General features: G+C 42.3%; 1 protein-coding gene across 2 annotated transcripts in view; it reads left to right on the forward strand.

Annotated features, from left to right (window-relative positions):
• Positions 1 to 15,046, forward strand: part of nckap1l (NCK associated protein 1 like) — a 34,969-nt gene extending 19,923 nt beyond the window's left edge. Inside the window, exons 21-31 of one of the 2 annotated variants that reach the window (XM_068314957.1) lie at positions 417 to 635; positions 874 to 1,004; positions 2,284 to 2,381; positions 3,568 to 3,661; positions 5,324 to 5,406; positions 6,209 to 6,289; positions 7,248 to 7,341; positions 7,425 to 7,541; positions 8,087 to 8,196; positions 13,569 to 13,658; positions 14,366 to 15,046. In XM_068314957.1, coding sequence (XP_068171058.1) covers positions 417 to 635; positions 874 to 1,004; positions 2,284 to 2,381; positions 3,568 to 3,661; positions 5,324 to 5,406; positions 6,209 to 6,289; positions 7,248 to 7,341; positions 7,425 to 7,541; positions 8,087 to 8,196; positions 13,569 to 13,658; positions 14,366 to 14,482 — 1,234 coding nt within the window. In that variant the 3' untranslated portion in view covers positions 14,483 to 15,046. Of the gene's footprint in view, positions 1 to 416; positions 636 to 873; positions 1,005 to 2,283; positions 2,382 to 3,567; positions 3,662 to 5,323; positions 5,407 to 6,208; positions 6,290 to 6,695; positions 6,990 to 7,247; positions 7,342 to 7,424; positions 7,542 to 8,086; positions 8,197 to 13,568; positions 13,659 to 14,365 lie in introns of those variants that run through there. The other variant, XM_068314958.1, reaches the window with a different exon arrangement.
• The last annotated feature ends 375 nt before the right edge of the window (positions 15,047 to 15,421 follow it).

Raw genomic sequence — 15,421 nt, forward strand, 5'->3', positions numbered from 1 at the left:
ACCACTGCATTGCTGTGTCATTTCAATGTTGTTATTTAGATTATTGATTGGTACCAGTGAAACCTAATGTTTGTGTTCATGTTCTGCTTAGTCTCCCTGTCAAAGCTGATGATTCTCTCCCTTGTGACTTTAAAATTTTCAGCCTTCGAGCACACGTTGCTCACAGAGATTGTTTCTATCCATGACCATAAATTTTATATGCAGTCTAGTTATAGGGAGAAAGAGAGATAGTTCAGTGCGCTGACAAAAAACAAAGAAAACTGTAAGGAAGCCCTGGAGCATCAAATGTGCTGACCTAATGAGAATATGGCAGCACAGTACTATGGATCATTTAAGTGGGTTTAAGGTCCCATCTGTCTACCCTCCATCCACTCTGGCATGATGATAAACAACATCGGTTAAACATGTTTTCCCAGGGTCATCGTGAGAATGGCCAATTACAACCAGACCACCCAGGAGATAGCCCGTCCTTCAGACCTCCTGGCAGGGCTGAGAGCCTATACTGCCAGCTTGCACAGCCTCTCGAGCTACATCAATGTGGATGTCACCCGGCTGGTGAAGAACGTCCTCCTGCAGCAAACGCAGCCACTGGATTCACATGGAGGGCAGACGGTTACAACCCTCTACACAAACTGGTATGTGGAAATATAGGCGCATCAAGTGCATGCTGCATGACAGTGTCCATTTAAAATGACAAAAACCAAATTGTTTCACTGGTATATATGCAGAAGCACACAATAAGTGTCACATGCATTACATATATCAAGTAGCACACAAAGTAATTCCTCTGTTAGTTTTGCTCTCTGTGTCTGTTTCCTGTCTTTCTTTATCGCTCAGGTTTGTTTTGTTTGCCTGTTTGTTTCTGGGTCTCAGGTTCCTGGAGAGTCTCCTGCGACAGGCCAGCAATGCTCTCATCATTCACTGTCCCACAATGCAGTGCTTTGTCAACCAGACTACAGACAGTGAGCCAGGATTCAGAGCAGAGGAGTTTTCAGATGTGTCAGGTTGGCTCCGGAGTCTAATTATGGTCAATTAATCTGGAGTTTGAGTCAATCTCACCTTTAGTTACTTGTGAATGCCCTCGGCCTTGGTATAAATTTGCTAGTTTTGGAATATTTTCAGTCAACATTTACTATTTTGTGCCATTTACATTTCAGACGATGATCCTCACTGACATGAAGGAAATAGTATCCATAGCAACAACTATAACTTTTGTGATATAGTTGTTGCTACTAACAACTAGTAGTTTGTCGTACATTTATGAGTAAGCTCCTGCTGTCTGCAGAAATCTAGTTGTGTGCAAGCACATTTTCTATGAAAACGCTTTAATCACAGATGAATAGACATCACAAAGGCACGAAACACATATCTTATCCTCCATGTTCATGTTGCACACACGTATCTTACAATTGAATCCTGAGGTTCCATCGTTTTTCAGGTTTTGATAATCAGATACAACAAACAACCCACTCCTTTCAAAAGGCGAGATTACAAGATCTCTTTCTCTTCTTTGAAACCACATGTAGAAGGAGAATTATTGCTCAAGAGGATGTGGAGGTTGTTACTGTAATGGCTTGTGGTGATGTCTTTCACTCTACCTGACATGCCGTTTATTCTGACACTGCCTGGCTAGTGTAAAGTTCAGTATCGTTTTTGTCTCCCCCGTTCCTCTTCCTTTGCTTTGTAACCATTTCAACATCCCTTCTTGACATAGTCTTCCTTCCTGACCTGGTGGAAGAACCACCTTATGATTGTAATAGGGTACATAGAGAACATTATACACACCCTCGCTCAGTTAACACATAGAACATTAGCGATGACTGTGCTTCAACAGACGCCCCCTCACAACGTCATCACGGTTGTCTATATTTACTCTGCAGTCAATATCTTCCTGCATTGCAGTGACTCACTCGCCAATCCATTAACCACCTCCAATTTTAACCACCCATGTCCTTATCCATCCATATTCAGGAAGAGATATTTAGCTGCGTGAAAGCTCTGAAAGGTGCGCTGGTGTGTGTTTCATTGAAACAGTTTCTGATCACGGTCCTTTTGTATCGTCATCTCTAGGTGTCAGGGGTATTTTTGTCATTGGTAGGGAGTCATGCTTTGTGTCAGAATCATGTCAACTCTTTTTTCACATGATACAAGCTTGTTGCTGTCATGTACTGTATTTTATCCATATATTTGGCTGTCTGACATCAACCTTAGTTTAAGCTTTTGTTGTATGTTCAACTCCTTCCAGTCCCAATTCTTGCATTTTTCGTATCACCTCATGAACAGAGTTACAAGCCCTAGCAGAGATAATTGGTTCCTATGGCCTGAAATTCGTGAGTGACAACCTGATGTGGCACGTCACCTCTCAAGTCACTGAACTGAAGGTAGAGTATGATGTGAAGGGTGCTGATTTGTGGCCCGCTGGATACATATGATAAAAACTGACAATTGTTAAAGAAGGGACAAATCGCTGTCATAAAAAAAGCACATAAATGTACGGACTGTACACATCTACACAGTTTCATGAATAATCTTATAACTTTGGTTAGTTAAAAAAAAACAGCAACAACTAACATAAAACTGAAAAAATGGTCTTGGTTGCAGTCTGCAATTGGCATAAAAAACATTTTATAAAAGTTTACATCTTTATGAAAATCCATTTTTTATTAATAAAATTTCCGGTAACAGTAAATAAATTTTCCTGTTTGCTGCTGTGTGCTTTGTCTTTGATGTTGGTGTTTACACCTGAAATTATTCCATATCAAGTTAGATCAGTTCTTAAGATTAAATGAAAAAAAAAAGTCAAACAAGAACCAATGCAGTCACAGACTGCACATCCCGCGACCCCCAAATTCAAAATTTTACCCTGATCTACTTGCATAGGTCAAAGATCAAATCAGTGCTCTGGCCTACTGGCATTGATCAAAGCACTAGCTTTGATGTATGGCCTTCTCCCTATGGCCTTCTCCCTAGTCTCTCTATCTTATCCGTTTCCTGAGTGTACAAAAATTTAAATTTGACTTGACCTACTTTTCTCAAGGTCAAGGTCATCATCTCATTTTCATCCCCTTTGCCGCCCGAGTAATGTGCTTTTTGTTTCATCTTTCTATCTGCGAAGATATTTGGTGGACATACAAACCAGACGGACTGACTGACTAACAAACACCTGACCACTGACACTTACAATACATCATCGCTTTGAAGCGTGATGTCATAACTTGCTAAATTCAATTGTCTTAATTCTACTGAAGAGTAACCCTGTTGTGATAAGCTAGGTGGTTACAGGAATAAAATTAGATTGTCTTTCTATTGCTTACATTTCTTTTATATTGTATTTTTAGAACTTTGTATCTCAATTAATTTTGGTGATTCTGTGTCCTCTCTTTTTGTGAGGTAATGTAGGTCTATTCTTTACTCAAAAAAAAAAAAAAAAAACTGCACCCATACTTCTTCAGAAATGAGGCTGCCGTTGAGCCAGATAGGACAGATAGAAAGAGATACAAGCTCTTGTTATTAAATTCCCACCTGAAGGTGGTTATATGACTCATCTCATCCCCCTTCTTCTGTTAGAAACTGGTGGTTGAGAATACGGACACCCTTGTGCAGATGAAGAACAACTTTGATAAACCTGAGGAAATGACCAGTCTTAAAAAGAGACTAACAGGTGAGAAATGGATGAATGGTAAAAAGATGTAAGAAAAGTGAGAAGAATTTACATAATGGCAGAGAGAAAAGGTATGAGAGCCTTGCAGTATTACTAATACAGTACACCCTTGCGCATTCGCACATCAACGCTCGCGACTTCACTTCATCGCGGATTTTTGGTTTGCAGTCATGTGATACTGTACGTGCATTCTATTGGCTGACGGCATCCGGAAGTGCGTTATGGTCAGTGAGTCTTGGACTTACTGTATGTGAGACACAAAAGTGCTTTAAACAGTTGATAAGAGTGTGGGAAAAGGTAATACAGATAGAAGGTGGTTTAAAATCAGTATGTGGAGGGTCATACACATTTAAATTACCGTAAATAATAAGATAGTTTGTCCCTCTATCGCGGAATTCATTAATCGCGTGTGGTTCCTGGAACACATTAACCGCGAGGAAGGAGGTCGTACTGAAATTACTTATTGAGTGACATTACCTGAAGACTGACTGAATCCTGTTCTTATGTCAATTCATTAATGCCTCAAATCCTGATGTTCTATCAGATTTTCCTCCTGTACCTATTTATTCAACTAATTCAAATAGTAAAATAAGGCAGTCAGAAACTGCAACATCCCACGACTTAGAAACTGCAACATCCTGCGACTTACCCTGAGCTACTTTCAGGTTAGGTCAGGGTACCCTGAAAGTAGTACCTGACTAGTGCATACTTTTAGACCTTTCGGGGTAGGTCAAAGCTATGCACTAGCTTTGACCATAAATCAAAGCCAGTGCATAAGTAGATCTATCTATCTTGGATCTATGGTCTTACTCAGACTGGTCTTCCCCCTCATCTTATTCAGCTACTGAGTGTACAAAAGTTGAAATTTGACCTTGACCTTGTTTTCTCAAAGAAGAAGAAGAAGATTACCTTTATTTATCCCCTTAACGTGGATATTACTTTTTTCACTCTACTGTATACATGTTTTTGTGTTACATACAGGATATATATTTTTACAGGCCCCCTTTACAGGGGCTTGCAGTTGCAAGGAGCATGCAGTTAGTGAACACAGCAAACAGTACATTGGGAGGCAGAGTGAAGGGCAGCCACTTCTGGTAGCGCCCCAATTGAGCAACTTGTAAGGGGGTTGCGCCTTGCTCAAAGGCACCTCGGCAGTGGCCGGGAGGTGAGTTGACACCTCCCACTGTCAGCTCACACTCCGATGTCGGATGTCTGGCGGGAGCGGGAATCGAACTGCTGATGTCTGGGTGATGTTTAGTTGGAAGACGTCCGCTCTACCGCTGAGCCACTGCCGCCCCTAGGTCAAGCTCAAAGTCATCATCTTATTTTCATCCCTTTTGCCGCCTGAGTAATGTGCTTTTTGTTTCAAGATATTTTGCGAAGATATTTTGTGGACTAATTAATAGATGTACGGATGAACGGACGAGCGGAAGAACGGATGAATGGACGGACGGACGGACGAACGAACGAACACACAAACACTGACGATTGTAATATATCACCAGTTTGAAGCGGGATGCAATAACAAACACATTAAAGTTCTTTTTTTCCATATCTCCTCAGAGCTCATACAAATCAACATAATTCAATAAGTTCATCCACAGTTTTTAATGAGAGGAGTTTGGTGATTTTGATTTCTGTTGTGTTTTACTTCACTTACAGGTGGAGAAAATGCACTAAAGAGGATGACCATTATTGGTGTGATCCTGTCCTTCAGATCAATGGCAAAGAACTGTTTGAATGATGTAATGTCCACCCAGCGACATACAATCATGTTTGACATGTCATATTATGGTGTAGCTACAACAGACTAGAGGGTGTACTGCTCACATGTATTCACACATCATGAATGCCCACGCACACATGCACACACACACACACACACACACACACACACACACACACACACACACACACACACACACACACACACACACACACACACACACACACACACACACACACACACAATAAAACACAAACACATTCCATCATTTGATGGTACTTATATGAAGCTTGAGAAGGCAAATTAAATGTAGTTATTAGGTGAGGTTGAAAGAAAAATATGAATAAGTATAATGTTTCTTCAAGTTCCTATTAATTTATTTTACAAATATAACTATTAAATGTCACTTTGTTAATCAAATGCAAATTATTAAGATTATGTATGTTTATTAATCTTGTCTATGTTTATTTGTGTTGTCGCTATTCTCAGTTTCTTATTGTATTCAGGGTTTATGATTTAAAAGGGTTGTCAAGGTACTTAACAAAAATTATTAAGTGAAAAATAGAATTTAATTATAAGTTAATTATTCATTCATTCATTCATTCTAGTTTTATTTTAATTTTGATATGTGTTGAGTTTCATTACTCAGTTGTCCACAGTATAACTAGTATACAACTAAAGACAAATTACAGTCTCTTACAGTTACATGGATTATTTATTCCTTATTATGTACAGTAAATATCAAAAGAAACTTTTCTTCACCTCTTGACATATAGAGATCTTTCCTCAGTAATAGTTTGCCATATAATCCTGTAATCTAGGTATTGTGGAAGCATTGCCCCTATCTGATGGGGCCTTTGGACTGCCTGCGACACATCATCTCACCTGACGATGACATCAAGGTAAAAAACCACTTTTACTACCTTATGAAAACCATGCTGAAATAAGCACATCAATAGGACAGGACAAAAAGCATTTAAATGAGACAGCAGTCATACCAAGATTATTCACAATATTATAATGTTATTTCCACAGAGCCAATTTATTGTCCGGGAATATAGGTTATCTTCACATTACAGTATTTGCATTCATTTACACCCATTTACATTTAAGAGTTTGGGGAATTGATTGGAAGTTAACAATGCAGAATACACTACAGTGCAATATATGACAGAATTTTATGTATTTAGATGGTGTGCATCAATAACTTTGAGTGGGAGAGTTGAACAGAAACACATGTTTATATTCTCTAGTATCAACTAAATAAAATTCCTTACCTCCCTCTGGAGCAATCTTTCTGCCTCACAGCCCCCTCCCACCCTCACTTACGTCTGGCCCCTGAGTGAAGCATGACAGTTGTGCCACAGTTGAGGCCAGGATAACCCCAAAGACGTCAGCAGCCCACTCATGCCTTCGTGAGAGAAACTCAGATTGCTGCTGCAACTCCACACCCTTAACCACATCAGTGGAAACATTCAGCCTATACAGGCCAACTATGCACAAAACCAGACACAGGGCAAGATCCGAACCCGTTTGTCAAGACAAAGACACCCATCACTGATTTATTGTGACTCCTCAGAGAACTTCAGCAGCTGCTGCAATGCGAAGCACAAGCTACCATCCGACCGTATGTGCTTCCGTTGTTTATCAGGATTGACCTGATACAAAAGCAGTAAAATAAAAAAATAAATAAAGAAAAACCGTCCTGTCACTATACTGCAGAGGCTACCTACTCTTCTTCTTCTTTTCCTTTCGCCACAGCGAATTAATTGCCTCCATCTAACCCTGTCCTTTGCATCCTCTTCTCTCACACTAACTACCTTCATGTCTGCAATTAATGTGTTCTTTACGGGCTTACAGGTGACCCTCAGTGTTCTTGAGTTGGTTTCGGCTGTAGGATATACATGCGATATTGATCCAGCCCTTGTTACAGCTATCAGCAACTTGCATTCAGGTAATACTAAAACTGCAAGTGGTAGTTTGGTACACAGTGTGATCTAATCATAAGAAGTGTTCATCTCCTAATGTCTTTTTTAGATAACATATCAATAGATGAGGAGTATAAGCTGTCTTGTTTGCTGCTGGTATATATTGCTGTAACCCTGCCCACCTTGGTCCTGGACCCCAACTCTTTCTACAGCCGAGAAAATGGAGGTACATGTTCAGTCAATCATTTCTAGCAGCTAAAAACTGTTTAGCAAATAGATTACTGGCAACCCTCGACCAAATATTAATCATGAGTTGTTCCAGGAGTTATTTGAATAGTGTCCACTCAAAAACACAAGGCTTGTTAGCGTTTAATGCTTCCCAGTCTGGCTGATATGGTCTGAAACAAAGTATGTTGGTTAATGAGGAACACGTTTCTGTAGAAAGACTTTTGTTTACAGATAACTTGGGTTGACGTGCAGTGATACAGTTACTCTTGGCATTAGGCCTGCTAACCCCAAACACTTGGCTTCAGGCCTGGACTGCAACATTAGGAGTCGCAGATTGCAGAGATTTCTATCAAAGCACAGACTGGCGTTTACCCTAGACGATTCTGTCTTAATTTTCCAGTCGCTTGTTTGAAATAGATTTATCCCTGGTTACAGATCATTAAGTAATTTTTTTGACTGAACTACGGAAACATACTCTGCAGTCAAGGTTCAGGAAAATTGTATTTTTTTTAATGGTCTTTGACTTCAGTTTTATTTTTTCAGGCCACAACAACAACCTCCACTGTTTGGCTACAGCTGTCAATCAATTGGCTGCTGCCATGTTCACTGTTCAGAAGAAGAATATCAAGCAACACCTCAAAGACTTTCTCCTGGTAAGTGGCAAACATTTTCTTACATTATTGTTTAAATTCAAGGAAAGCCAAGTAAATACAATAAGAAAAAACAGTGGGTCACAAGATATGGTTTGTAGGGAACTGCAAGGTCTATGTTAAATAGTTTATGCTTTGGGTTTTCTTTGTGTGCAATACGTGTTTTATTCAAATTGATAAAGGCCTCAAAATTTACATCTTGAGAAATTTGGACAACAATTTATTTAGTATTCATGGTATATGGTTGATGTCTTCTTCAGATGTAGTACTTATGCGGTGTTATGTCAATGATACAGTTTTATGTACCACTGACCTCAGTATGCTCTTCCCTACAAGACAGTCTGCCGGATATTGTAAATATTGCATTTCCTCCTACTTGAATTATGCCAACTCTTGTCATTGGGCCTCATCCATCCATCCATCCATCCATCCATCCATCCATCCATCCATCCATCCATCCATCCATCCATCTTCCACCGCTTATCCGTAGTCGGGTCGCAGGGCAGCAGCTTCAACAGGGAGCCCCAAACTTTCCTTTCCCGGCCACATCCATCGGCTCTGACTGGGGGATCCGAAGGCGTTCCCAGGCCAGTGTTGAGATATAATCCCTCCACCTGGTCCTGGATCTGCCCCGAGGTCTCCTCCCAGCTGGACGTGCCAGAAACACCTCCCTAGGGAGGCGTCCCGGAGGCATCCGCACCAGATGCCCAAACCACCTCAACTGACTCCTTTCCATGCAAAGGAACAGCGGCTCTACTCTAAGCCCCTCGCGAACAGCAGTGTCTCTCACCTTATCTGTAAGGGAGACACCAGCTATCCGCCTGAGAAAGCCCATTTCAGCCGCTTGTATCAGCAATCTCGTTCTTTCGGTCATGACACATAGGAAAGAAATTGAATGGTAGATGGAGAGCTTTGCCTCTCAGCTTAGCTCCCTCTTTGTGACAACAGTGCAGTAAAGCGACTGCAATACCGTTCCTGCTGCCCCAATTCTCCGTCCAATCTCACGCTCCATTGTTCTCTCACTCGTGAACAGGACCGCAAGATACTTAAACTCCTTCACTTGTGGAAGGATCTCATTCCCCACTCGGAGAAGGCAGTCCACCGGTTTCCTGCTGAGGACCATGGCCTCAGACTTGGAGGTCCTAATCCTCATCCCCGCTGCTTCACACTCGGCTGCAAACCGGACCAGTGAGTGCTGCAGGTCACAGGCCGATGATGCAAACAGGACCACATCATCTGCAAAAAGCAGCGATGCAATCCTCAGGCCACCAAACTGTAAAGCCTCCTCACCATGACTACGCCTCGATATCCTGTCCATGAAAATCACAAACAGAATTGGTGATAAAGCGCAGCCCTGGCGAAGGCCAACAGCTACTCAGAACAAGTGCGACTTACTGCCGAGAACCCGAACGCAGCTCTCACTTTGGGCGTACAGGGATTGGATGGCCCTGAGGAGAGGCCCCCTCACCCCATACTCCCGCAGTACTTCCCAAAGTATATCACTGGGTACCCAATCGTACGCCTTCTCTAAGTCCACAAAACACATGTAGACTGGTTGGGCATACTCCCAAGCCCCCCCTAGGATCCCTGTGAGAGTAAAAGGCTGGTCCATTGTTCCATGACCAGGACGGAACCCACATTGTTCCTCCTCAATCCGAGATTCAACAATCGGCCGGACCCTCCTTTCCAGTACCTTGGAGTAAACTTTTCCAGGGAGGCTGAGGAGTGTGATGCCCCTGTAGTTGGCACACACCCCCTGGTCCCCCTTTTTAAAAAGAGGAACCACCACTCCAGTCTACCAGTCTTTAGGCACTGTCCCAGACTTCCACGCAATGTTAAAGAGGCATGTCATTTATGACAGCCCCTCAACACCCAGAGCCTTCAGCATTTCTGGGCGAATCTCATCAACACCCGGGGCTTTGCCACCGTGAAGTTGTTTAACTACCTTGGTGACTTTGCCCCGAGATATTGACTCGGATCCCCCATCATCCTCCAGCTCTGCCTCTGCAACAGAGGATGGGTCAGTTGGAGTAGTTGGATTCAGGAGTTCCTCAAAGTGTTCCTTCCACCGACCGACAACCTCCTCAGTCGAAGTCAACAGTGTCCCATCTTTGCTGTATACAGCTTGGATGGTCCCCAGCCTCCACAGGGATGCACGAGAAGATCTTTCGGAGGTGCGAATTGAAGGCCTCGCGGACCGAGTCCTCCTTCAGATGTTCCCAGTTCACCCGCACTACTTGTTTGGGCTTACCAGGTCTATACAAAGGTTTCCTCCGCCAACGGACCCAACTCACCACCAGGTGGTAATCAGTTGACAGCTCTGTCCCTCTCTTCACCGGATTGTCCAAAACACACGGTCAGAGGTCAGATGATACGATCACAAGATCAATCATTGACCTCCAACCCAGGGTGCTCTGGTACCAGGTACACTTATGAGCATCCTTGTGTTCGAACATGGTGTTAGTTATGAACAATCCGTGACTAGCGCAGAAGTCCAACAACATAACACCGCTCGGGTTTAGATCAGGGAGGCCATGATCTAAACCCGAGTGGTTTAGATCATGGCGGGGCATGATTGGGAGGAATGGGCCTCATCTATGTCTATGCAAACTACCCTATACTCAGTGGCGGGCCGTGCATTTCAAGCTTAGGCCTTCAGTGACGTTATATTTATTCCTACCTAAAATACGCATCATAATATCAGTATTACATCAGTATGGCACCAGGGTTTGAGAATCCACACACGTGCATTACATCACCCTTATTAAAGGCTATTCAAGCAACACTTAATTTCGGGAGCATTTAAAATCAATTATCTTTAATATTTTTGACATTCAACATTGTTACCAATGACTTTACTAGTAAACATGACAAAAATCTTTGAAGAATACATATAACATTTTTACACTCACCAACGTGGATCCACAAAGTGCTTCTTTATTTAAACATGAAATCCATCCTTCTTACTTTCTTCAAAAAAACCTTCCATGGCTCTGTTGAACAATTTGTCGATGCATTTCAGATCCATCAGTAAGTCTTTCTCTCTGGACATGGAGAGCTGCGTCTGTCCGGTCATATTTCTGGCACACGTTTTTAGATGCTTCAGTACCGTGAATGAAAGTTCAATAGAAGCAGTGGACTCAGGGATGGTTGCAGCCAAAGAGGCCAATGCGTTAATTGCCCCATAATCTACTCAGATTTTTTATCTGAAGAAAATCAAGGAGATCAGCGGGAATTTTTTCTTCAAAACGTTGAGCTGGAGCTGGTTTTTTGTCTTGGAGACGTTGAGCTGGAGCTGGTTTTGTTGGTACCACTCCACAAAGGCAGCCACCAATGCCCTGTACTCCCCATCATCACCCTCCCGGATACATGCCACAGCCGCAGTGTCATCGGCGTACTTCTGTATGTGGCATGTATCCAAGTTGTGTAGAGGGTGAAGAGAATGGGGGAATGCACAGTCCCCTGTGGCGCCCCCATGCTGCTGGTCACCATAGAAGACAAACAGTCCCCCATACGGACGTACTGGGGTCTGTCTGTTAGGTAGTCCGTGATCCAGCTTACGAGGTATGGGTCCACAGCCATGGAGGTCAGTTTATCCTGCAGGAGCCGGGGCTGGATGGTGTTCAAGGTGCTCGAATAGTCAAAGAAGAGCACCCTGACAGCACAGCCCCCGGCGTCCAGGTAGGAGAGCACACGGTGGAGGAGGTACAAGACAGCATCATCAACCCCAATCTTGGCCTGATAGGCGAACTGGAGAGGGTCCATTACACTCTGCACCTGTGGACGCATGAGCTCCAGGACCAGTCGCTCTAGGGCCCTCATTATGTGGGAGGTAAGAGCGACCGGTCGGTGGTTGTTGAGCTCAGTAGGGCGTCTTTTCTTGGGTACAGGGGTGATGCAGGAGGTCTTCCACAGTGACGGGACCCTCCCCAGCCGCAGACTGAGGTTGAACAATCGCTGAAGGGGTTCCCCTAGTTCTGAAGCACAGGCTCGGAGGAGTCTTGGGGAGACCTTATCCGGTCCAGCCACCTTATAGGGATGAAGGCTCCGCAGTGTTGTCGTCACCAGGTCTGCAGTGATGACGGTCCTGCAGTAATGACAGTCTCGGTCGCGGTGGGAGCAGGAGGTCATGGTGAGGTTGGAAGTTGAGCTTCGCAGCTCTTGGAGTGGGCTTGGGAGGAATGGCAGGGGTGGAAGGAGAGGAAGTACAGGAAGAGGGAGCATCAGTGAAGCGGTCTACGGGGCCGGGAGAGGCCTGGGACGAGGAGACGGGAGTGGTGGGGGAGCTGAACCTATTGAAAAAGCTGTTTAGTTCATTCACTCGTTTACTATTCCCTCCACAGTGCTGCACCCTTTTCCATGTCTGGTGATGGATCTCATCCCATTCCAGACCTCCCGCACTTGGTTGTGCTCCAGCTGCTTCTCCAGCTTCCTCCCGTACACCCCCTTGGCCTCCCTCAGGGAGAGTCTCACTTCCTGCTGGGGCTTCTTCATCTCCACCTCGTTCTTGCTCCTGAACGCCCACTTCCTTCCTGTTCAGGACAGCCTTGATTTCCTTTGTTACCCATGGTTTGTTGTTGGGGTAACACCTGACTGTCCTGACAGGGGCCATGGTGTCCATACAGAAGTTCATGTAATCTGTAAAACACTGAACTGCCCCCTCAATGTCCACCCCATGTGAGCCCACAATAACATCCCAGTCGGTGGTCTGGACGCAGTCCCTCAGCGTTTCCTCCGCTTCCGGGGACCACCTCCTGACCTGTCGAGTTGTTGCTGGTAGCCGTTTCACCAGCAGAATGTAGGTGGGCTGTAGGTGCTCTAGGTTATGGTCCGATTTCCCTAGTGGGGGAAGGGTGATGGCGGTGTATGCCTCCTTAGCATTCGTGTAAAACAGATAGATGATTCTGTTCTTCTGTGTGGGGCAGTCTACACACTGGACCATTGAGGGGAGAAATGAGTCCAAGGTGACATGGTTAAAGTCACCTGTGATAATGAAGAGGGCCTCCGGGTCCGAAGAGCAGAGGTGGTCGCACAGATGGTCTCACACTCAGTCACTGGGAATGTGTTAATTTCTTTTAAATTGTCACTTACAAAAACATTTAAAAAGGACCCCTGATAAAATTGAGGTATTTTAATGTCAATTTTATATAGACTTTTTTAAAAAAGTTTTGCACTTAAAATTGAAACCTTGAAGAACCTTTTTTAATCATTTAGTTTGATATGTGTGTATGTGTGTTACTTCCCTCCCTACTTTCCAAGGTGCAGAGTCTTACAGAAGTAGACAACATATATATATATATATAAGAATATTTAAATTACAGAGCTTTGATTATGGGGACATGTCTGATCTGCCTCCACTTTCTGCTGACCCACAGCTGGCCTCCTCCACTCTGCTTCAGTTGGGTCAAAATGTGGAGAAGATGGAGTGCAAAAACCGAGAGTCCATCTATCTGCTCCTACATATGGTAAGCTCTTGCTGTATTCTCAAATTTACAAAAGCATTGGCAGGTTTATAAAACCCTTCATTGATCGATGGCTTTTTTATTTTTTACAATGAGACATCATAATGGTATAGTGTATTTGTCAAGGTTTTTTCTTAGCTTCATGATTAATTATAACAAAACCAAAATAGTAATTACGTATATTTTAAAGTGGAGTAACATGTTGAACAATGATGATAGTTTTTTCTAAACATATAATATACAACTATTTGCATTATTGCATTAATACTGTTTTCATTCAGTATTTTCATGCAAACAACAAACCATGTTATGCTGAAAAAATTTATCCTAAAACAATTGCCTATCATATTGTCATGCCTGTTATGTTTTCTTCCTGTTTGTAAAAACAATCCATGTTTGTCCAAAATCATACAATGGATGCCTTTACACAGGCTCTACATAAATCATGAGCTTTGAACAGCTTGCACACAACAGATGTAGGGCTAACTATGAAATATGATCAAATGCACCATTACCGTCCGTGTTTGGGTAACTACTGTGAGAAACTTTATTTAGCCCACTTTATTTTTTGATTTTTAAATGAAAGCAATATTACACTAATTTTAAAGATTACATTTTTCAGTGGAATGGGCCTGTTTTACACAATAACAACAAATAAATGAATAACTACAAAAAAATTAAAAATGCATTAACTTAAACCACTGTTTTAGATTGTGGAAGAATCTCCATTCTTGACCCAAGACATGCTGGAGAGCTGCTTCCCATATGTTCTACTTCGTAATGCCTACAGAGATGTGTACAAGTCCTTCATTGTCACTCTGGGCTGAAGATGAGTGTAAATGATTGCATTCAGGAGATCATTAATCCTATAATGCCAAGTGTATATCATATTTTATACATTAGTTTTCATGTCTTCTACATTCTAAGTATTATATTTTTTTTCCTGAAAGACCTGATATATAGATTCATACATATGTATTTGCATTTGTATGCACAACAGTTTTGGATGTTCCAAAAATGGATGAAACTTGGATGAAAAGTTCAATAGACACCCTTTAAATGTATAGAATTCATAAAAGGATGTCCATTGACACCATGGCCTAGAAAATTCTAGATAATTATGTGCCCTTTGTGTTAGCTCTCATTGTAATCACATTAGATTCAACAAAAAGAAGACTTCACTTTTCAGTGCTTCATTTTAGTATAAATTTATGATTGCTACATTATTAATTATAGCCTTTTAAAAGAAATAAATGCAATTCAGCTATGTGCACGTATCATACATTTAATTTGTCAAAGCATTTTATTCTGCAAACAAACCACATCCATGATATTTTTCAATTGATTATTGTATTGCAGTAATGCTGGGTGAATGTATGAATAAAGCAAATGATAATGTTGTCTGCATAGTTTTTATTCCATACTAAAGAATGAATTTTATGTCCATTCTCTCATCCATCCTTCACACACTCATTTTTTTTCCTGGATGAGAATATTATACTTCATTTTCCTGCATAATTAAAGGTGCACTCCAGTTTTGCAAAACCAAACATGTTGAGGGTAATTATAGGCACTTCTTTATGGAATTATTTATTCTACAGAGCCCTGTCCTTATCTTCCTCTTTCTCTCATTTTCTTCTGTATCATTTTCATCCTCCCTTGCCACCTACCCTACTCTGCAGCTATACTTGCTTGGTTGCCACACTGGAGATTCGGATGCTCACATTCGTTGAATAAAAGTGTGTGTGTGTGTGTGTGTGTGTGTG

The sequence above is a fragment of the Antennarius striatus genome, chromosome 5, assembly GCF_040054535.1.
Source record: "Antennarius striatus isolate MH-2024 chromosome 5, ASM4005453v1, whole genome shotgun sequence".
In the NCBI taxonomy this organism is placed as follows: Eukaryota; Metazoa; Chordata; class Actinopteri; order Lophiiformes; family Antennariidae; genus Antennarius; species Antennarius striatus.